Source organism: Vulpes vulpes, unplaced genomic scaffold, assembly GCF_048418805.1.
Source record: "Vulpes vulpes isolate BD-2025 unplaced genomic scaffold, VulVul3 u000000657, whole genome shotgun sequence".
In the NCBI taxonomy this organism is placed as follows: Eukaryota; Metazoa; Chordata; class Mammalia; order Carnivora; family Canidae; genus Vulpes; species Vulpes vulpes.
The window spans coordinates 253534-277264 of NW_027325810.1; the positions used below are offsets into that span (position 1 = coordinate 253534).

Sequence of the window (23731 nt, forward strand, 5' to 3'; positions counted from 1 at the left end):
CCTAATTTTATGATTTTATGTACATGTGTGACACTTGGAATATGGTAAACTGCCATTTGGGCAAATGCTGTGTCTTAATTTACATTTTTAGTTCTTAGCATAGTAAGCAGTACCATGGTTGATTATTTCTCTTGATTTGATTAATCCATATCTGTTGTAGCATTTGGACATTTGCTGCATGAAGCTGTATTGTCCTATTTAGTCTTATTCCTGACAGTTTCTAAAATGATAGGAAATCTTTGAATTTAGATTCAAAGCAAATATTTAGGGAATTTAGGTAAAGTTTAGTTATTGAACAGGTTATTCATAAATTTCTTATGTTAAATATATTATGTTTATATTGATTCAGTTGATTTTCCTGTTAAATAATATGGACAGTGTTTTCTTTCTTGACTTTAATGAAGGAATGTTATTTCAGGCCTCTTGATATCCTTTAGTACAGATCTGAGCAAACTACAGCCCATGAGCCAAATCCAGCATGCTGCCTGTTTTTGTCAGTAAAGTTTTACTGGAACACGGCTGTGCTCATCCATGTATGTATTGCCTGTGGCGGCTTTTGCACCATGAAGGCAGAATTGGATAGTTGTGACAGACACCGTATGGCCAACAGAACTTAAAATATTTATACTCTGGCTCTTTGTAGAAAAATTTGATAAAGCTGGCTTCAGAACATTAGTGACTATAGGAATATTCAGACCTATATTCAGGCTCTTGAGGGAATCTTTGGACCAATTCTGTTTATGTTCACAATTCATTTAGTCGACATTTACTGAACACCAGTTTTATGCGAGCACATTTCTAGGTGCTAGAGATACCAGAGGGGAACAATGAACAAGGCACATAAAGTTTCTGCCCATGTGAAGTTGTCATTTGAGTGTAAGGGAGACAGATAATTAAATACAGATATTATCCCCTTAAAGAGTAGATGTTTTTTTCTGATTAGAAGGATCATGGATTTATTAACCAAAAATTATGTTGACTGAGGTTTGCCAAATATATTGAACTCAGGTAAATATTTTATGGGGAACAATGTCCATTATTGTTATTGAGACTTATTTTCTAAATTGGTGAAGTTTGTCTCGCTTTTGGGTTATTTTGGGTTCTTAATCTGTTATGAAGTTGAATTCCTCAATGTGGATGTTAGGGGCTCAATAATTAGATGTCAGCTTCATTGGATAGCTATATGTTAAATTTTCTCTTAGAGAAAATTCAAGACTAATAAAACATATATTTAACATGTATCAAGTACTCTGCTATAATTTACATATCATACTTCATTTATGCCTAGTAACTTTATGAGTTATTATTATAATTCCCTTTTTTGGAGTCCAGAGACGCAAGATGAAGCAGTTCAAGGATGGCACCTGCTCATATTAGTATCTTGGCTGGGCTCTCTCCAGGGCTGGAGCTCCTGGCCAAAGTGCTGCTTAATACTTTTTTGGGATTTGCTAAAAAGTGTTTTCAGGTTGGCATGAATATAAATGGAACTTTACTTTTAATTGCCCTTTTATCTTTTTCCTTCTTTCTTTCTTTTAATGGATTATTGACATTTGAAGATACAAGACATAATTTTTTTTCTTGTTTTTCTTTGTGTGTTTAAGATAATACCGTAATCCAGGGAAGTAGAAAAGAAGGAATCTGCAAAGATAAAACTCAAGTAAACATAACACAGCAAGGAGGAAGAAAGCGATTCATTTCATCAGAAAGTACATCAGCAGAGCAAGACATGGGGAAAAAGTACAAAAATGCTGATCAAGAAGAGTCTATCATTTCATCCAAGGTGATTTTTTATTATTCGGGGGTGGCAGGCTAGCTCAGTTGGTAGAGTGTGTGACTCTTGATCTGGAGGTTGTGGGTTTAAGCCCCACATTGGATGTAAAGATTACTTAAAAATAAAATTAAAAAGTTTATTATTTATTCTTTTGTTTCCTTCATCAAGTGTTCTAGATAAGAATTAATTATATGTCATATAAAGCAAGGAAAAACCAAAACTGTTCTTTATTATGGAGTTTACGAAGATAAAATTTGAAGATAGATTTTTTCCTTACTAAAACTGATACAGTACTTGCTTTGTAGAAAACAAATCTATTTAATTTAGAAATGTCCAGAATGGAAAGCAGTGGAGACCACTTTACTGTTAGTAATTGGTACCTCCTTTCTGAAAATCTGGTTTCTTTTATTTCATTGGTCATTCTCACACTACATGTATCCACCTTTTTCTTGGGCCTATGAAGAACAACTGATAGGCTAGTTCTTAATAGCCTATTGCAGGATTACTTCTGGGCTAATTTATAGTATTTAGAAAACTACTCTTTCCTCTTTGAGTTTTTGCTAACTCACTAGAATGGTTTGGCTGACTTAAGCATTCTTTAACACTGGGAACTTAATGAAAATGGGGCCTATTATTGGATGCATTTAAAAAAGAGAAAGAATTAGAGAGCACGCACGAAGGCCAAAAAGGTCAGATATATTTCCTCTTCAGAGAGGGGTGGCTTTAGGTAATAGTTTTCATGATCCTTGTAGACTTATGGCTGAGCTCCATGGGTCGCCATATTTTTGGGAGCTTTCACTAGAAGCTAAAGGTGTAGGATTGGCTTTAGAATAGCACACACTGGGGGGCACCTGGGTAGCTCAGTCAAAGGTAGGAAATGGTTAGACTAATATTCAAGATACGATTTTTTTACTTCAAAGACCGTCTTAATAATCATTACATTAAACAGTCATTCTGTTATATTCAAGGCAGTGTGCTTGAATCTGGGATAAAAATGTGAATAAGACATACCTGACTAGGAGCTCATAGTCCTGTGGTGGACATGATTTGAAATCATGAAATAATGTTGACACCACATTGATTTTTCTGGGGGCTCTGAGGACCGCCTACACCAATTCCTTGGGAAGAAGCGATCTGAGCTAAATCTTAACAAGCGTAGGCGTGAACCAGGTACAGAAGAAGTAGAAGTAGGAACCCATCCGGGTAGGTGGGCAGCAGGTACAGGAGCAGAGGGTGTACGGATAGCATGCTGGGAACTATTGTTCTTAGAATTCTTGGTGTAAAGCCAGATGAGGATGTGAGATGAGGATGGAGCTGGCAGTGGGGACCAGTTGGAGAGGGAGGACTTTCAAAGGATTTTGGCCACAGAGAGAACCCTGGCAGCTCTTTAGAGGAGAGATTGAAAGGGAACAAAATAAAAGACAGGGAGAGGAGAGAGGAAATGAGGACCTCAGTCAAGAAAAAAAGAGAATCTGACCGACTGGTGACATTAAGGATGGCACAAAGGCATTGGATCAGAGAAATATTTAAGAAGCAAAACTGCAGGGCTTGTTGCTTGGATCTGAGAGGTGAGGGGAAAAGAGGAGTGAAAGATAGACTTCCAAGCTTCTGACCAGAATGAAAAACTTTGGTACAGGATACTGGGGGAGGATTTCAGTTTCGACTGAGTTTGAGGTGAGTAGGATATTGAGGAAGAAATGTCCAGCTAGAGGTTGAATATAAGTTTGAAGCTCAGAAGTGAAGTTGGGGCTGGAGGTTGGGATTTTTCAATCCTTAGTTTGAGGTTGCTAATGAGACTAATGCAGGACTTTCAAGGCAGTGTCTTCTTAGTACAGACATTCTTTCCAGGAGCAGATGACCTCAGTGCCTTTATTGGGCAGAAGTTCTTTATCCTGTCCCTTGTGGACATTAAAACCTCATATGAAGGGCAAGGGAGGGCTTGCTGGGCCAGTTAACAGACAATTTAATAACCATACGAGTACCTTCCAACCATCGCCAAGCATCAAGGTCACCTCACACCAGCTCCATGCTCCTTGAACCCTGAGGGCTCTAGCATATATTTTTATAGTGTAGGGAACTCAGCTTCTCTATCATGAATCTTCAGCCTCCCGCATTTCATTCTTAACATTTTCATCTAATCTAAGATATAAGCAAGGTAGGTGCATAAAATATGGACCTCTCTGCCTTTTTGCTGCTTCTTTCACGTGCAGAGCACATTCCATCTTTTCTGTTCCGTCACTTGGCAGTTCAGTGACTTGCTCTGGCTCATGAGCTTTGTAATTGGCACAGAGCAAATTTATGTTTCAGCAAACTTACAAATTACTCCATGTAATGGATTTTTGGGATCATTTATAAATAATTGAGACCCTGAATGTTAAATTCTTGAATGCCAAGGGTTTACTGAGTATCAATATTTCATGAAGTTCCATAAAGAACATTATGAATTCCAGCTTTTGTGCCTCTTAAAATATATTTGAGAACTCCTGATCCATAGTCTTGATATCTGTGACTTTATCATTCCTTTCTCCTTTAGAATAAATTAGCATGTTGAATATATTCTTTGTGAAAATTAAGAAAAAAAACAGAGGGAGTTGAAATCATGTTAAACATTTCATATCTTATATTTTATTTTCTTTGGTTTTTCTGTTTTTTAAATGGCAAGAAAAATACATGCTGTTATCAAAAAATAGAATGGCAGAGCGTGTGGAGTATTAAGTGAAAATTTTGATTTGCCTTGTCCTTCAATCCCATTGGTCTTACTAATATTTTGGTTTGTATCCTTCTAAACCTTTTAATTTGAATTTACACAAGTAAATACACACATAGGGAGACAGGGTTTTCTTTTTGTTTTTTTGTTTTTTAAAGCTAAAGGGAAAAAAAATAAAGCTAAAGGGAATCATTGTGTGTGTTAATTCTCTTTTTAAAAATCCTTATATATATATATATAGAGAGAGAGAGAGATCTGTTCATTTTCAACCTTTGCATAGTATTTCATGGTAAAAATGAATTCCAATTTATTTAACTCCTTCCCTAGTTGTGTTCCTTATCTCCCTAAGTAACTGGCAGGATGTTTTTTTTTTTTTACCCCATCATCCCAAAACTGCTGCTGAGGCCCAAAGCTGAGGACAAGATTACTAAGTATAAGTATCTCATGATTAAAAGGAGCCCCCAGCAGTGAGAGCCAAGCCTCTCCCTGTGAGGCTTATTGAAAGGTATGAGAGGTGTTCACCATCCCACCCCCAGGCTTTAGACAAAGAGAGCTGAGAGGCCAGAAGATGTTGAGGCTTGGGGGAATGCTGTGTTTGTAGGGAGACATTATGTTCTCACTCTGAGACCATTCATTGTGGAGTTTAGAGATGCCAACAGGGACCAGGGACTGGCATTTTACTGGACATCTGCGTAGCTAAGGGATTGCTAATCTGTCCTATTTCTACCCAACAGGGAAAAAGAACATTTTTGTGTGAGTTGACCCCTTTAAGGGACTGCCAAGGCGGGAGGTGGGTCAGGTTTGCCCCATCCTCACCTCAGAGTCCAGTCCCTGGCATCTGTCAGTTGGTCCTGTAGTGGAGGGAGATGAGATTGGGCTGTAACTGAGCAGCTTGGAAGAAAAGAGAGGTGTGGCAGTGGATGCCACCAGCTGAGGGTTAGCTCCAAGAGGTAGCTGAACAATTGCTTCTCCCATAGGCCGTTTACTGTTACACCAGAAACATGGCAACCTTCATGCATACCTGTTACGGTGTCACATCCTAGTAGTGGTTACAGGAGGACCGAGGCTTATCTGAGCTGTTTCCACTCCACAGGAAGTTAAGTAATTAAGAAGTCATTTTTAATAGGATACAACTAAGCTTACTGTTTGTCCCAGTGGTAAGTACAGATTAAAAAGGTTCCTCAGTGCTAATAAGAACGTTTACTTGGTTCAAACTTTTTGATTAAACTGAAACTTTTATTCGGACCACTTCAGAGGAATCCTGTTTATTTTCTGAGTTTGTCATGACACAGCTTCATGCAAGTTTTTCGGTGTGAAAGAAAAGCAATGTTCTCATTCAGCTAAAGGGAAAATGTCATGATTATATTTAGAGGGTAGAAATAAAAGTGTTGCAGTAACAAGTTATAAAGACAGAGCAAGTTAAAAGCATCACACATTATTGAATGGGAAGTTTTTTTTGTTTTGTTTTTAAGATTTTATTTATTCATGAGAGACAGGCAGAGGGAGAAACAGGCTCCCTGCGAGGAGCCTGATGCTGGACTCGATCCCAGGACCCCGGGGTCATGGCCTGAGCCAAAGGAAGACGCTCAACCACTGAACCATCCAGGCATCCCAGAACGGAAAGTTTAAAAGACTAGTAGTTTTTTGGGGAAAGATTATATTCAAATGGAAGCAAAGTTGTATTTTCTTAGGTTGCATTTGTATTTTTCTGAATGTTTGAGGTGATTGTAAAGGTTTGATACAGCTGTATATCCTTTTTTTTTAAGATTTTCTTTTTTCTTTTTTTTAAGATTTTATTTATTTATTCATAGACACAGAGAGAAAGAGGCAGAGACACAGGCAGAGGGAGAAGCAGGCTCCATGCAGGGAGCCTGACATGGGACTCGATCCCAAGTTTCCAGGATCACACCCCAGGCTGCAGGTGGCGCCAAACCGCTGCGCCACCGGGGCTGCCCTCTTTGTTTTTTTTTTTTTTTTTTTTCCCCCTCTTTGTTTTTTTAAAAGTAATCTCTACACCTGACATGGGGTTTGAACTCACAACCCTGCAGTCGAGTCAGGTGCTCTTCTGACTGAGCCAGCCAGGTGCCCCTGTATATTCCCTTTCTAAAAACTATAGATTGTTTTAAGGCTATCAGATTGCCAACAGGGAAAATGACATTTTTAATAATTTTAAAATTGAATCTTAAAGTTCTAAAAATAATACATATTGGGTGCCGGGGTGGCTGAGTCAGGTAAGCGTCTGCCTTCAGCTCAGGTCATGATCCCAGGGTTCTCTGGGATCAAGCCCCACGTCAGTCAGTCTCCCTGCTCAGCTTCTCCCTCATCCCCCACTCGTGCTCTCTCTTTCTCGCCATCTTTCTTACTCTCTCAAATAAATAAATAAAATCTTTTTAAAAAATTAAAAAATAAAAGTGCCCATATTGAATGAATCTTGGTTTCATGCCTTTTTGCTTATGTTTACGTATTTCTTTTAAAACATGTTTCATCTATTTCTAATATCTTTTTTTCTGATTTGCCTTTGTAGGAAATGCTGCGATCATGTTCTGTGATCACGTCACATAATGCAGAAGTGAATGATATAAGGGCTAGTACACAGAGAAATGAAACCCCAGTAGAGGAGCTCGGTAGGGTTCCCGAACGTAGAAATATTGTGAAAGGAAGGCGAAGTAAAGAAGGCGAGGTGATGAGCTGTTCTGAGAGTCCCTTGAGTGCCCAGGGCAAGTCCTCCCAGGAGGAGTCTCCAGGATCTCCTGAGTCCAGCTCTGACCCCTCCAATCCTGAAACCTTGAGTGCAAAGGCAGCCGATTCAGCTGCACAAGGTTCTGAAGAAAACAAGATCAAGAGGACATCCTGCATGTATGGGGCAAAGTGCTACAGGTAAAATAAAATTACAGGTAGCACGTGATTCCCTTATTTCCATAGCAGGTAGCTGTGTGGTATATGTATATTAAAGGCCTCAGAAAACACATTGGCCTAAAGGTTAGGAGATTTATCATGTTTCTGCTGGTTTACACTTTCTCAGTATTCGGTCCTGTAAATCTCACTAGAGGCTTTCAAGATAGAACCCCGGGGGGATTAAATGCTTCATATGTAGACACGCTGATTGATGCAAGGACATGAACTAGGGAAGGCAGACTTGAGAATTGAATCACCCAGACCTAAATGCCTGCTTGTTTAATGTCTTATTTAGATATTAGAAAGATGGCTTCATAAATAGCAGTATGTAGTATAACTGTCAAGAGAATTGTATTTTTTCTGACAGTGTGTTTTCCATCCTCATAGGAAGAATCCTGTCCACTTTCAACACTTCAGTCACCCTGGTGATGGTGATTATGGAGGTGTACAAGTCATGTGTCAAGATGAGGCTGACGACCGGCCGGAATGTCCCTATGGCGCATCTTGTTACAGGTACATACACCTGGAATGTTAGGTTGTACTCCTTTCCTCCTTAACCTCTGTTGTATATTCAGCAGAAATTGCAGGCAACTTCTCACCTCAAGCCTTTCAGTCTTTAAACTTCCATAGATAGTAGCTTTTCATTTTGCCAATAGGATTATGTTTCTTTTAGATAATTATAAATTGTTGAAGTTATTGGCCTTGTAAATGCCTGAAATTGTTCCTCATTTATTCCTGACTTTCTAAAATGTAAATCAGATAATTGAAAAGGTGTCGATGCTACCCCATTGCACATTCTATCCATCAAACCAAGACTCCTTGGTGTGACATAAAGCAATTCGGGATGTTATCTCTGCCTTCCTCAAGTCCTACTACTCCACCATTCTTGCCAGCACATGCAACTCGATGCTTAAAAGAAGAGCACCTTCTCCTCTTTCCTTTCATAGCATCTTTTGCCTGTGTGTATCATGCATAGTAGAATTTATCTTATGAGATTGCAGTTGTCTCTTGACAATAGGGACTGCTTTATCCTTGTATCTGCAACTTTGTTCAATGACTGAATGAACTTGAAATAAATCCGACTACCAAAGAAAAAGTAGTGATTCTAACCTCAGCTTTAATTCCAGACAGCCATGTTTCTTAGATAAATTTGAAACAGTTACTGAACCTACTGGTCTATTTGAAGTTGTTATTATTTCTATGATTGTAGTTTTCAATAAGAAGGCAGGATAATCTTCTGAGGCAGGAAAGAAAAATTGAAAACCTTGTGCCTTATCATTTGAAAATTACAGTGTTTCATTCCAGCAGAACTTCTTGTAGACCTTTGCATATACAGGTGACATATTCATGAAAAAGGGACATTGCAGGTATTGATAAAAGTATGAAGTTTTTAAATTAATTTTGTTGAGATAAGAGTATCTATCTGGAGAAAGAAAATTGGAACTCTATTTCACACCATAGTCAAAAACTGGATTCTAGATGAATCCTAGAACTAAATGTGAAAGGAAAAAAAAATAAAGCTTTAGAGATGTGTATAAGAACATTATTTCCTGATCGCAGACTAGGAATGATTTTCTAGAACAAGATATAAAAAGCAAGAACTAATATGGAAATCTTTTAATTATTTGACTACATTAAAATTAAGATTTTTTTTTTTTTTACACATCAGTAGACACTATTAAGAGAGTGAAGATAAGCTACAGAGAGAGAAAAAAAATTGCAACCACGTAACACAATACAGGAAGAGGACTTACAAATTGCTTGTGTTTTTTCCTAGTGACATGTACTGGCTTTTTGTCCAAAAGGAAATCTAAATGGTGAATAAAATCATGAAAAAATATGCACTATCATTATTAATTAGGGAAATTTCTCTCTCTCTTTCTCTCTCTCTCTCTCTCTCACACACACACACACCCTTGAAGTAACTAATTCCTTGCTCCCATTTATTTATTCAACAAATATTCTCCAAAGAATCATCAAATGCCAAGTACTGATGAAACAATGTTGAGTGAGATTACTTGTAGAACAAATGTGTATCTCTGTCTCTATCTTTTTTTTTTTTTAAAGATTTTATTTATTTATTCATAAGAGATACAGAGAGAGGGTCAGAGACACAGGCAGAGGGAGAAGCAGGCTCCACACAAGGAGCCCGATGTGGGTCTCAATCCAGGGACTCCAGGATCACACCCTGGACCAAAGGCAGGTGCTGAACCACTGAGCCGCCCAGGCGTCCCTCTGTCTCTATTTTTTTTTTTAAGATAAAATAGCCTTTCATAGCTCATGGCACAATGGCCATATGCCTTTTCATCTTTAGGGAACTTTTAGGGAACATTTTAGGGAACTTTTATAATACAGAATTTTATACATTATCCTCAAGTGGGGGAAATGCAGATCAAGTGAAGCCATAACTCATTTTCAAGTCTTGGCCAATACTGTTTTCTCTCTACTTCCCTCTCTTCCACCTGCTACCTCTGCTCCTAGATTATTTGGAAGTAAACCCTTGGTAGTGTAACTTCTCATCCCATTTTATTCATAGGTATTTTAGGGTATATCACTAAAAGATAAAGGCTTTCTAAAAATACACTACAACCATTATTAAAAAATATATAATTTAGATCCTGTCAGGTATCCCAATTTACTTATAGTCTCATTTTCTTTTTCTTTTCTCCTATTTTTTTCTTTTTTTTCACATATCTTTTCTTTGAATTAGGATCCAGTTAAGGTCCATGTATGGGCAAAAGGTGGCCATGTTTCTTAAGTTATTTAATCAATAGGTTCCTCTTCATTTTTTTTCCCTTGCCATATATTTGTTGAAGAAAGCTGACGATTTGTTCTGAGGAGTGTCTGACTGTCTGGATTTTGCTGACTGCATTACCGAATTGTCATTCATTATGTTCCCCTGTATCTCCTAATAATTGGTAGTTAGATCTAGTGACCTGATCAGATATCAGTTCTAAAAATTTTAAAAGTTATCTGGTCCATCATGTCCCTTTTAGTCTCTAAAATGCTTCTTGTTGTAAAGTCTACTTAGTCTAATATTTACACGTTTTAGGATTGCTCTAGGCATACTATTATTATTGATTTATAGTTTAGTTTCATTGTGGTCATAAAACATTTTTTAGAATTTAAAACTTATTGAGATTTGATTTTGGTCAAGCTAGATGGTCTATGTTTGTTGAACGTACTATGTGCACAGAAATATCTGTGATTTGGGGGAATAGGGTTTTGTAACTGTCAATTTGAGCAAATAGTTAGTGTTGTTCATGTATTCATTGTCTTTGCTGATTTTTTATGTAATTCTATTACTGAGAAAAGGATGTGAGAATCTCCACTGTAATCGTAGGTTTGTTTATTTCTTCTCTTAATTGTCAGTTTTTCTTAATGCACTAACTGTGGTCTGTTGTCAGTGGGAAAGCCATAAAGATGGGAAACTCACTCAAAGCTGCTCCCTTTTTTCCCTACATTGACTCCCTTCTGGCTTCTGCCTGCTTTTGGTAGCTATCCCTTTCCTTAAGATTATTGTTTTTATATATATATATATTTTTTTTTTATATTTTTAACAGAGTGTAATTGTTACCTGTAGGAGGTTTGGTCTGATGATATCCTCTATGATTACCAGAAAAAGAACTATTTTGTGTTATGTAGTACAGCTTCCCCAGCCTTCATTGGTTAGTATTGTGTGATAATATTTTTCATCCTTCTTTTTTCAACCTCTGTCCTTAGGTTCATTTTTTTATTTTATTTTATTTTTTTAAGATTTTATTTATTCATTCATGAGACACACACACACACACAGAGAGAGAGAGAGAGAGAGGCAGAGACACAGGCAGAAGGAGATGCAGGCTCCATGCAGGGAGCCTGCTGCAGGACTTGATCCCAGGACTCCAGGATCGCACCCTCGGCCGAAGGCAGGCGCTAAACCGCTGAGCCACCCAGGGATCCCCTGTCCTTATGTTTAAACTATGTCTCTTACAAATGGCATATAATTGGTTCACTGTTTTCATTTTTAACCCAGCTGGATAGTCTGCTTTTCTGGTACATTGTGTAGTCCAATATATTTAGCATAATTGCTGATCTTTTTAAGTTTAATTTTGCCATTTTGCTATGTGTTTTCTATTTGCTGCCCCCTATATTCATGTTCCTTTATTCTTTTTCTGACCTCTTTTTTTTTTTAAGATTTTTTTTTCTTTATTCATTCATGAGAGACACAGAGAGAGAGAGGCAGAGACACAGGCAGAGGGAGAAGCAGGCTTCATGCAGGGAGCCCGATGGGGGACTCGATCCCTGGACTCCCAAGATCACACCCTGGGCCAAAGGCAGGCGCTAAACCGTTGAGCCACCCAGGGATCCCATTCTTTTGGATTGACCAAAGGTCTTTCATTCCATTTTTTCTCTTCCATTAACTGTTTAATTATATATTCTTTCTTCCCCAGTAGTTATATTTGATTTTAATAGGCATCAGTGACTTATTACGCAGTCTACCATTACACAGTCTACCATGCAGTTGGTTCTTTTACCACTTCTGAAATAGAACAGTAATGCTTTGTTGGTTTAAGTCCATTTACTTTGTCTTCTGCTCTTTTCAAAAAATATTGCATCATTTATTTTTACCTCTACACATGTTACGTTGTAAAGGCATTGCTATTATTTTCTTAAATTTTAAGCATCAGCATTTTATATATTTACTGACATATTTATCATTTTGAAAGGCTTTCTGAAGCTTTATCCTTTAATCTGGGATCATTTTCTTAGTCTTAGGAACTTCTTTTAGCATTTCTTTAGTGAAAATCTTATGGGAATTCTTTCAAATTTTATGTGTCTGTATGTTCTGATTGGTGGATTGATTGATGGCTCTTTTCACTGGGTATGGAATTCTAGCCTGGCACCTTTGCTTTTTCTCCATCAACTTGAGGGTGTTCCATCAACTCCTTCATCCATAGTTTCTGATGAAAGTTACTTGTTTGTCTTATTGTTGCTTTGAAATGAACATGCTTTTCCTTTGGTCATTTTAAAGATTTTTATCATTGCTTTTTTTTTTTTTTTTTTTTAATAAGCTACCCTCAACGTGGAGCTCAAACTCATGACCCCAACATTAAGAGTCTCATGTTCTACCCACCAAACCAGCTAGGCTCCCCTTGTTGCTTTCACTTTCATGTGTTTAGGTATGATTTTTTTGACATTCATCTTGTTTGGGGTTCACTGAGCTTTTTTGCAGGTTGCTGTCTTTGTTAGTTTGAGGAAATTGCTTAGCTGTTATCTCATCCCTTGGATATTGTTCTGCCCCACTCTGTGTCTTCCCTCATTTCTCCACTCCAATTAACCATATCGAGTCTTTTGAGTCCATCCCATATGTCTCTTACACATTGTTTTATTCTTTCCATTTTTTTTTTTTTTTGGCCTCTGTGCTTCAGATTGGATATTTGTTGTTGCTTATCTTAGAGTTTAGTAATTCTCTCTTCTCATGTGTCTAGACCACTAATGAACCTACCCAAAGACTTTATAATTTTGGATGCTGTATTTTATGCATGTTCTCTTCCATCAGTCGGCCTACCTCACCCACCACTTCCCTATTTGGCAGATAGGAGCTAGTCATCTCTGTCCAGTCAGAGATTTGGATAAGTAATACCTAGGTTGATATCTTAAGAAAACTCGGTCTGCCTTTGGTTTATCCATGCTCATTGGGCATGACATGTCTAGATTGTTGACAGAAAAGCAGGTCTCTGTTCTCTCAGCTCTGAAACTTCCCTTAGAGATTCTGAGCTTAGCCAAGTAGGCTATCACCTGTGCAGCCTAAAATCTGGCACATTTCTTGAGGGGAGACTAATTATGTTTGTTGTAGATCCATTGTCCCTAGTGGGACTTCATCTCTGAAACATGACATGAATTAGAGATTTCATTCTACCATTTTGAGTTTCAGATGCAGTCCTTAAACCTCTCATACTTCCCTGGAATTCAGCAAATATTTCTTAGAAAAAAATCAGCCTGGTGTTTTGGGATTTTTTAGTTTTCAGATTGTCATGACAACCCCATGAGACCATGAAAAGCTCTACAAGTTTCTCTTTTCCTCAACTAGAGTTCCTCTAGATGACTCAAATCTTATTCTTCAGCCCCCACCAATTGGCAAAGACAACCAGGGAAGAAAAGAGCCAGTGATTGTCAGCTAACCTAGGAAGGTCTTTTTCTCTGTGGAATTTTAAATATTCCAAAATTCTCATTGCTCTCACAGTTCTGTCATAAAAACAATTTTTACAGTTTATCAGGCCTTTTTTCCTAGTTGTTAAGAATATTGGCCTGCCATGATGCCTTATGACCTTCTCAGAAGCAAAATCCAAATGTGCCTATTCTTGAGAAGAATAAACATAAAATACAAAACCTTCCTAAGAATAATTAAATGTCAAATACTGTCAAAAATAACATCAAAAATCACTGCCTCAATGTCATCAGTCTCTCTAAGAGACATCAGAGCAGCAGTAGGCAAGAGAAATTATTCCAATACCAGTGACCCACATATGCTAATAGAAACTTTCAGATCTGTATCTAAATATGTTTATATATACATAGAGTATATTTTTTTCATTGCTGAGCTACTTGGTGTCTTGGTTCAAATTGGAAATAAAATCTGAAGATGTTTTTTTCCCTTGTTAATTTTAATTACAGTTCAGACAGATTCTGGGAGAACATTAGATATGATCCCTTACTCTGACTACTGTTTTACAAATAAAGGTTAAGTGAGCTGCCTAAGACCCCAAAGCCAGTGAAATCAAACTGAGTCTCTTCCCTCCTCCATTCCAGCATTTCTCTGTGGCAGGCCTGACTCCACCATTATTATTCATGGCTTTCTTTTTCCTTTTCTTTTTCTTTTTTTTTAAGATTTTATTATTTATTTATATATTAGAGCGAGAGAGAGAGAGAAAGAGAGTATACAAGCAGGGAAGAGGGGCAGAGGTAGAAAGAGAAGCAGACTCATTGCTGAGCAGGAAAGCCCAATGCAGGGCTCCACCCCAGGACCTTGAGATCATGACCTGAGCCAAAAGCAGATGCTTAATCAACTGAACCACCCAGGCACTCCTATCATGGCTTTCTAAAGTATTAACAGTATTTGTTTTTTATTCAAATGACAAAGTAATATTTTGGAGTTAGGAAAAAAAAGATCTCCAGATAAGGTACTGTGATTGAAGAAATTGTGAATTTTTCAGATCATCAAAATAATAAACCCTGGTTGTGGAAGCATGATACATGTTTTTATATATCCTTTCTTGTCACATTCTTATTACTATTTAGGCAAAAAACATGATCTAGTAGGTATGTCATTGATTATAACGTCACTTTAGTTTTAGCAGTTTACTCTCTAATAATCTTGATTTGCAAGAATATATCATTTTTAAAGGAGAATTTTTTTTTGTTTGAGAGAGAGAACAAGTGAGAGAGGGAATGAGCACAAGTGGGGGGAAGCAGGAGGCAGAGGGAGAGAAGCAGGCTCCCCACCAAGCAGGGAGCTGATGCCAGGCCCCAGCCCAGGACTCCAGGATCATGACCTGAGCTGAAGGCAGACACTTAACTGACCTATCCACCCAGGCACCCAAAAATATATATCATTTTTAAGCCACGTACTGTTTAGTGCTGTTAAATATTATTAAAGAAGGCAAGTAATACAAAGAAACTTTATTTAACACTTCATGAAGTAAATGGTCTCTGTTCAGAGAACTGCAGACTGGGTGGGAAGGTGGGAAACTAAGGATAATGAATAAAGAGCAAGGAAGAGAAAAACAGAAAATATCTGATTAGCCGGGGCCACATAGCCTTATTTGAGGTGAGAAGAAAGAGGAAGAAGTATAGAGCCCAGAACTGGTATGGCATTTGGGGACTGGCAGACTGGATATATTATGTTTCTGGTCAAGTGGAACATTTATAGGGACATCAAAGTCATCGAAGTGTTGGTTTGCTTACATGGCACCCCAGGCAGGAATGACTGTCATGGGGCCAGGTTTTTATTTCCGCAGTGCTAGAATATAAGCATACTGTATCAGAATGATAAAATGTTCTAATTTGGCTTGCTTAAAAGCAAGATTTTCTGTAAATGCATGCTAGATTTTTCCTATAGCCACAGAAGAAAAATATTGGTGTCTCACAGATCATAAAATAACCCACAAAAATCAGCCAGAAATGATTATATTTACAAAAGTAAATACATATATTCCAAAAGTAGAGCAATGATAAGCCTGTTTTCCATGATGGTTGACAACATTTGGAAGGGAGATGAAGTTTATGATTGAAACATTTTTGTTTGCTTTTTATATTTGAAGATTTGCCTTCACAAGACAAATTCTCAAGTAAAAACGGTCTCTCAAGTGAAATACTAAGTTGTTTTTTTGCTTGTTTTTTGGTTTTTTTGCTTTCCAGTTTTACCTTCTAATCCCTTGAATGTGCAATTTAGTTTCTCTTTTTGAAATATATAGGTGATCTCAACCCTGTACAGTACACTAAATAATCTGTCTTGTACTGTGTCAACCACCTGAACTTACATGATACTGTATTTTATTTCCAAGTATTGCCATCTGTGGTGGAAGTTCTTTATTGTTATTCTTACAACAATAAAGCAAATATGAAAACACCAAAGTATACATATATGGATATAGTTCATTTTCAGCCATCCCATCCCATGAGTAAGACAAACAATATGAATCATATATTAAAAATGTGTACTATAGTAAAAATAAAGATTCTAAGGCCCATATAAGAGATTGATGTTTAAAAAAGATACTTAATCACTAAATTGTATTCTTATCTAGACTACAGGCATTACTAAAATTTCCTCTGACATTATACTTTTTTAAGCCTCACAAAATTAAATCAACCCGGAAAAATGGTAATATGAAAGAATTAATGTCATTTTAAGTGTGTTGCCCATTTAATAAATCTGATTTATTCCTTTTGTGCCTTACGCCATAGTCTGTCAGAAGACTTTGTCAGTTTAATGTGTTTGATTAGCTTAAGGTACTTGTGTGAATTAGAACATTAGATACTTAATGTCTAATATAACCAGTGATTGCCGCGCCTGCCTCTGACTCATTCACTTCCTCTGGTGTGTAATTGGATTTTATGCAGTGCATTACTCCTGTTCTTGTTTGTTAAATTGGGCACTAACCTTGGAATATATGTACACTGAAATGAATAGAATCCATCATCAACCAGTTTAGTGTGAAAATGTAAACTCACATACATTGCTTCAGACTTAAAATTTTAAGGCAGATATGAATTATGCAAATGAAAGTATTGGTACCTTGGTGTTTTTTGGAAGCCAATGACCTACTTTATATTTTTTTAATTATAATACTTTCTAAGAGGGATGACGTAAGGAAGTATATTGTCAATTATAAGTGCTCTCACTGTAATGAATTTGCAACATGATCTGTATAGTTGAAAGAACACAGTGTTTTGCAACAAGCATAATTCATTTTTTAAAAAGTCTATTTGATAGTAAGTAAATTCATTATCTTTTGTTATTTACTGATCCAAATTTATATCTATGACCTAAAATTTTTTGCTATTTCCTCTTTTTTTAATTTATATTTTTTATTTAGAGAGAGAGAGCACGTACACTTGCACACGAGCAGGGACAGAGGGGCAGAGGGAGAGGGACAGAAAATCCCAACAGACTCCACGCCCAGCTCAGAGCCCGATGTGGGGCTCAGTCTCAGGACCCTGAGATGATAAACTGAGCCAAGGCCGAGTTGGTCACTCAATCGACTAAGCCACCCTGGCACCTCTCCTCCTTTATTTTTGAAAAATGTTCCAAATTATTGCAATATTGTCTTAATTGATCATATGTACAGGTGTATGCTTCAAACCAGAAGATACTGATTTTTTGGAGCTGCTTCATAAAAATTAGGAATGTATGTTTAGCATAAATCCATATTATTTTATTTAAGGCAAAATAAATAGGTTTCATTTTTTATTTATTTATTTTTTAGAAGCACACTACAATAGTTAATTTTATTTGTTCAAGGGCTTATATTGCAACCATTAAACCAAGCATGGGCTTTGATTCTGTGAGCCCAGATTCCCATATTTAGGAAGATAAAAGCAAACTATGATCCATGTATATGAATGAAAAACCAAAGGCTCACAGTTTTTGGTTTTTTTTTTTTTTTTTGCTCACAGTTAATCACATTGTAATCTTAAATTTCTACAGCCTGGAAGCTGGAAGTCACAGATCTTTTAGGTCTTTCTGGATGTCCCACAAGGTATCTGTACTTTTCTTGAGCTGAACAACCTCATCATCCTTCAGCTTCTGGTTGATCACACTGGTTAAGCCCCAAGCATTCAGGATACACGGGAGGCTCAGGAAGACTTTGTTCTCAATGCCACACATCCCCTTCACCATCGTTGACACTGAATGAATCCTGGATGGATGTTTCAACATGGATTCAGTGAGATCAGCCACACTTAATCTAATAGCCCCGTTGGTATATCCTTATAGCTTGATGACTTCGCAGGTACTTTCAACCACCGTCTTACGCACATCCTTCCAGTTTTCACTGTCATCGTCTGTTCCTATTTCTGGATTCATTTCCTGAAGAGAAACACCTGCCACATTCACTCCACTCCACATAGCCACACTTGAGTCCCCATGTTCTCCCAAAATCCAACAGCTGAGTGTTCCAGGGTCCTGCACTCAGTAGTGGGGATATCAGGAGTACAGAGTGATTTATTCATGTCCACGGAGCCAGACCGGTTAGGTTCCTGGCCTGCTCTTCCTTAGTCTTCTTTGCTGCCTCTTCTTTTTCCCTACCTGTGATTATCACAGAGCCACAGGTTCAGTTCCCTGAGTGAGGCATTTCTGTATTCCGTTCTTATTCCTGAGGGCACCTGATTGAATTTTAATGACTCCAGACGCATATGCTTGGTTATAAAATAGGTAGTTCAAACTTCTTACATCTGAAACAGAACTCTGGATTTTTATCATTAAAACGACTCTTCCCCAAGGTTTCTCCACCTGTCTAAATGACTTTACCATTCACACAGTTTTTATGCTCCAAACCTACAAGCAGCCTTGATTTCTTCCCTTTTCTTCACATCACTCAGTCCCATCGGCGGTTCTTGCCATTTCAGCCTTGAAAATAATTAGGATCCTGACCACTTCTCCCTTCCCCTCCCTCTGCCATTTTAGTCCTAACCACTACCCCTTACCTCTAAAGTACTGCAATAGCTTCTTAACGGAGACCTTTGTTTCTCCTCTTGCCCTCCAGTGGTTCATTTTCCATAAGCAACCAGAGTAATTCTCTAAAAGTAAGTCGTATCATGTTTTCTTACTCAAAATCTCCCAATACTTTCCTACAAAACTCTTGACCATAGTTTAGGAGGCCTTTTCTGACCTCATTTCCTACTGTTTTCTCATTCATTCTCTTTGAGCTGTTCAAATCTGCATTTGAATGTTTTTCCAAATACCTTAGCTTGTTTCCCATAGAGCCTTAGCAAATTTATAGACATTTCTATTTCCTCTTCCTGGAGTGTTCTTCCTTCAGATAAATATTTATTCAAGTGCCATTATCATTAAGATCAGAATTTTTTTTTTTTTAGAAAATGTATATTTTAATATATAACAGCTTCTGCAATGCTGGTGTGGTTATGGCTGTATAATTTTATGTTTAGAAACCAAAGATTAAAAAAAAAAACAAAGATTACCATTAATAATTAATAGTAATGCAAAAGAAAAAAACAGACAATTCAGAAAGGATTTTGAGGCCTGCTAAGTTACAGAAAATGCCATTTGTGAAAAAGATGGTTGTAAATCTTTTATGAATGAAGCCTGAGTATTTCCATTCATTATCAGGAAAAAGTCCTGAGCAGAATTTCACATTATCCTTGAAAGTTATTTCAAATGCTCATATGCCCCCCAAGGGCTGCACAAAATTACCACTTAGCCTTAACTCAGGGTTATATGAAAAAGACATTGTGCCTTGTTATGAAATGACTGATTTTTGAAGATGAGATACGCATAGGTGAATGTTAGAAAATATTCATTGTATCATGTATCATTGAAAACAAAATTCAGCTCTTTAGTATTAATTGGCAGTTACTTTCACTGGCACACCGAGTTTCCAAACATTGTTGACTATCTTAAAGTAAAATTAATTTGTTTCTATAAAAATAGCTGACACGTGGAATATACTTAATAGCCTACAAGTGTTTATACATATTACTTGATTTAACCCTTGGAACAACCCTGTGTGAGCCAAGCAGTATGGCAACTTGTTTTATAGGACTTTGTGAGAATCACACGACCAGCAAAAGTTTGAATTCATAATCAGCTCTTCTGATCCTGAAACCACCCTTCCATGGCAATCCAGTGATCCCGAGTTCACCCAGCCAGACGAGAACAGGTCCAAAACACAGTGGCATCTATCTGTCTTAAGCATTTGTGAAGGACTCCATGTTCCTGTGTTCCTTGCATGATTGACTGAGTAGAGCTAAGTGTTTGATGATGCCGACCCGTCAAGATCTCAGGAACCTGACTGCAGTGGAATCTGCTTAATATGATTGTTACATTTTCGTGGTTTCCTGGGGAAGTAGGAATTGTCAGTGGCAGGAAATACTAACATGTTTTAGTCTTGGGTTTGTATAAAAAGATTCAGTTAGTACTTTGATTATTAACTTTGTAAGTGTGAAGGCAAAGCGATTTCAGCACATTGACATTCTTTTCAACCTAATGAGAATAGGCATTCTCTAGCATATTCCCAGTAGAAAAACTGCCTTTCAGAGGCTAGGCTTCTGAAAACATCAGGATCCATGGAATAGGATTACCATAAAAATATTAAGTGTTAATGTGAACTCAAAAACACTTATTATCAGTCTAGAAACTACTAGAAGCTGCTTTTTTATACTCTGACCAATGAGAATTTTAAACTTGAGTTTTTATTGCAAATAATTCTTTCAAATTGCTTTCAATAGTTATTTTAAGAAATAATAGTAAAGTCAGCAAAGACAAGTTTCTTTTTTTCTTATTAAGTAGGAAAATACAAAATATTCCATCATTTTCTAAACTCAAAAACCTAATTAAATTTTTTTCCTTGAAAAAAATCTACATTTTAGTAGATAAATTTGTTAAAACTACAGATGAATGCTTCCTTGTGAAAGGTGCTTTAAAGATATTAAAAGGTACAAGAAAAACTCCATGGAGATAATACACGTGCGGGCATGCGGGCACACACACACACGCACACACACACACACACTTCTGTTGAAAATTTAGATGACAATATAAGAAATTACTTAGTACCAAATGATAGATACAGACAAGATATCCTAGACCTGTGTGCCAGCGATGATCAGAATTCTCTTCCTGAAGGAGGTATGATTTGAACTTAGGCAGAATATGGTAGGAAGAGCTTTTCAATAAATTTTTTCTTAATTATTAAAGGCAAAGTGGAGAAAGTTAAGACTGCTTGGAACCTGAAAAAATATGTATATATGTAGTGAAGGAGAAAAAGATTTTAAATCTTAAAAAGACTGTAAATAGTAATAATAATAACAACAACGGGACATCTGTATTGAATTGCTAACACTTGTAGAATCTCAGCAAAATTACATGGAATTTCAGTGTACTAATCCTGCTAATATTTAGTAGGTTTGGTTTTTGTTTTTTTTTTCCCAAAACAAAAAGCTACCAGTGTATTTAGTTTTCATACTCAATACAAAAAAAGATTTTTGAAAGGCTACCAAAAACAATCTCAAATGACCAACAGCTGTCTTCTAGGTTATTGATGAAGATGAACTTTGGTATTAATGTCCCTCGTGTTTGCATTCCTCCTCCCTGACATGTCCAGCATTAATTGCATTTTAATGAAGACTGAATTAAACAGGTCCGTGAGCTGTGCCTGCGTGTTCCATCTTCCCACAAATCATCACTGCAGCTCTGTTCATTTGCACCTCCCTTTGCCACATTTAAGTTGTCCAGTTTATTTTTCCCAACTTGGAAGTTTCTCTTCCAATAAAAGGTCAGATTTGGGTTAATGATCCCAAATACACAATCTTCTTTAGAATCCTTTTTCCATTTTTCAAAACTGATGAGTTATGACCCTTAATTAAGTATGTGGTTGAAGCCTTGTACGGTGTTTCATGCTGACAGTATAGGAAGAGTGATCCCCCAAAAAGAAGAGATATTAGCAATGAGAAATGTCACACCTGATTACAGAACCTGACATGTAATTAGTGCCCCATGACTATTTATTGAACCAATGATGGATGTGTCAATGGCCAGCATTAATTACTTACAACTTAGCACGCCTGTCGGTTAAGGACGTGCTCTGTATTCTTCATGAATCCTCACAATAGCTTCGTATGAGCCGTGCACCTCAGCACATACCTGTTGTTGGTGTGCGCCCCACTCTCCCGTGTTAGTCCCTCGAGAGAGAGGGGCCCATCACGTGGGTCATGATCGACCAGTAACTGCTTTGGATTTTTGCTGCCCGGGCAAGTCTGGATTATCTGGAGAATGTCTTGTGTGTGTAGCGTGTACCCCAACATTAACTAATAAAATAATAAAAGAGATCTTAAGTACATATACTCAAAAATAGATATCCAAACAATAGTTTGTTGGGTTTTTTTTACTTTGGAATATTTCGTGTAAATTTCTCCCTGCAAATTGACTTTGCTGTTTTCTCTTAACAGTTTGGGATCTTCAGAGACATGACTTAAATGCTTTTTATCTTGGATTTAAGAAGAACCTTAAAAATCTTTTTAGACATTACAAACACATGCAGGCACACACATTTGATATTTTGTGTTCTATATTTCATATATGATATATTGTATTTTTATAGAGGTGGTTTATGGCATTGACAGTTGAGAAATACAGTATGTTATATTTTGGGGATATGATATATTGTACTTTGTCTCAGGCTGTTTTTCTCTAGTAAGTTAGGAGGAAAAAACTTTTGTTTGGTTCACCAGTATATCTCTGCATCTAGAAATATGCCTGGCATGTAATAGGCACTTAATAAATGTAATTAAAAAGCTAATGCTTTATACAGCATGACTATAGTTAGCAACAACAACAAAAGCAAGTGCTTTTCAGTAAGAGGCTTATTGGGACCTTAATTTTATTTGTAGGTAAGTGAGTGTTTAGTTTAATCTTTGCTATTGTTCTAGTTTAAATAGTTTTACTAATTTTTAGTGATTAGAAAACTAGATCTTATTTTTGCTTTCTCTCTCCCTTTTTTTTTTTAGGAAGAATCCCCAGCACAAGATAGAATACAGACATAGTACACTTCCAGGTAAGCAGTCCTACTTCAGGAAACAAAATGAAACCTTCAAATGATTCTCTTGTTCAACCTAGATACAATTTCCAGTTATGTGAATTTTTTAAATCTCTGCTTCTATGAATTTGCTGATTTTAATGATTTTTCTTAGATTAGAACAAAGTGGTAATTTTTTTTAAATGCCAAATGTTTTCTGTAATCATTGCACAACCATGTATATTTATCCTTGTATCTTTTAGAATTCTTTCACTGGCCAGTTCCTGGAAAAAAAAAAAATCTCAACCTAAGTGATAATGAGAACTTATTGACCTATTTAAGTGAAAAATCCAGAAGTAGGGATGGATTTAGACAAGATTTACTGCTTTGTCTCATTAGTAATGTCAGTAATGTCACCAAGGACCCAATTTTCTTCCATCATTCTGTCTTTAGAGGGGTCATTACCACCCTGAGACTGGCTCCTCTCCCCACGAAGGGACTATATGCATCCTTATTCAGTACCCGTGTTTGCATCTAAGGAGAGAGAGGGGATGAATAACTTTAGCTCTCATTATTCCTAGGAAAAATAGATGAAAAAAAAATATTTTTTTTGCTAGTTTAGATCACATTCTTACTGTTGGATGAATCACTAAGACCACTGATTAGTTTACACCACCCCTGGGTCTAGGGTAGGGTCACCTTCAGAACCACAGGGAAAGGGAAGGAGGGAGGACAGAGGGCAGAGAAGCGACCATCAAATGTCCTTGAGCCCGAGGCGCAGCCACCTCGATCTCCCTCCTCTTCCCCCTGCTTCCGAACTCGAATACTTTCTACCTTTAACAAATGCTGGCTCCTTCATATCATCTATATAATGCAGAGGCCAATTTGGTACACAATATTTCTGCTCACAGAATGAGAGACTAAAGTGCGAATCCTGCAGGCTGGGCCCGCCTGCGTGCCCTTGTCTGCGCATAAACAGCCCCCGCGGAACCAACGGGCAACAACCAGGAAGAGAATTCCACTCGAAGTTTCTCATTGAAACACACTTTAAAGCTTTAGTACTTCAGACACAACTCATTTTATCTGAGCTAATAGTTGGATAAAGGGCCAGAGCTAGGGTGG

General features: G+C 37.2%; 1 protein-coding gene across 1 annotated transcript in view; it reads left to right on the forward strand.

Moving 5' to 3' along the window:
* Positions 1-23731, forward strand: part of APLF (aprataxin and PNKP like factor) — a 69469-nt gene that overhangs the window by 38015 nt on the left and 7723 nt on the right. Inside the window, exons 6-9 of the mRNA XM_072746145.1 lie at positions 1602-1780; positions 7003-7355; positions 7761-7886; positions 22602-22648. Of these exons, the coding sequence (XP_072602246.1) occupies positions 1602-1780; positions 7003-7355; positions 7761-7886; positions 22602-22648 (705 nt within the window). The remainder of the gene's footprint in view (positions 1-1601; positions 1781-7002; positions 7356-7760; positions 7887-22601; positions 22649-23731) is intronic.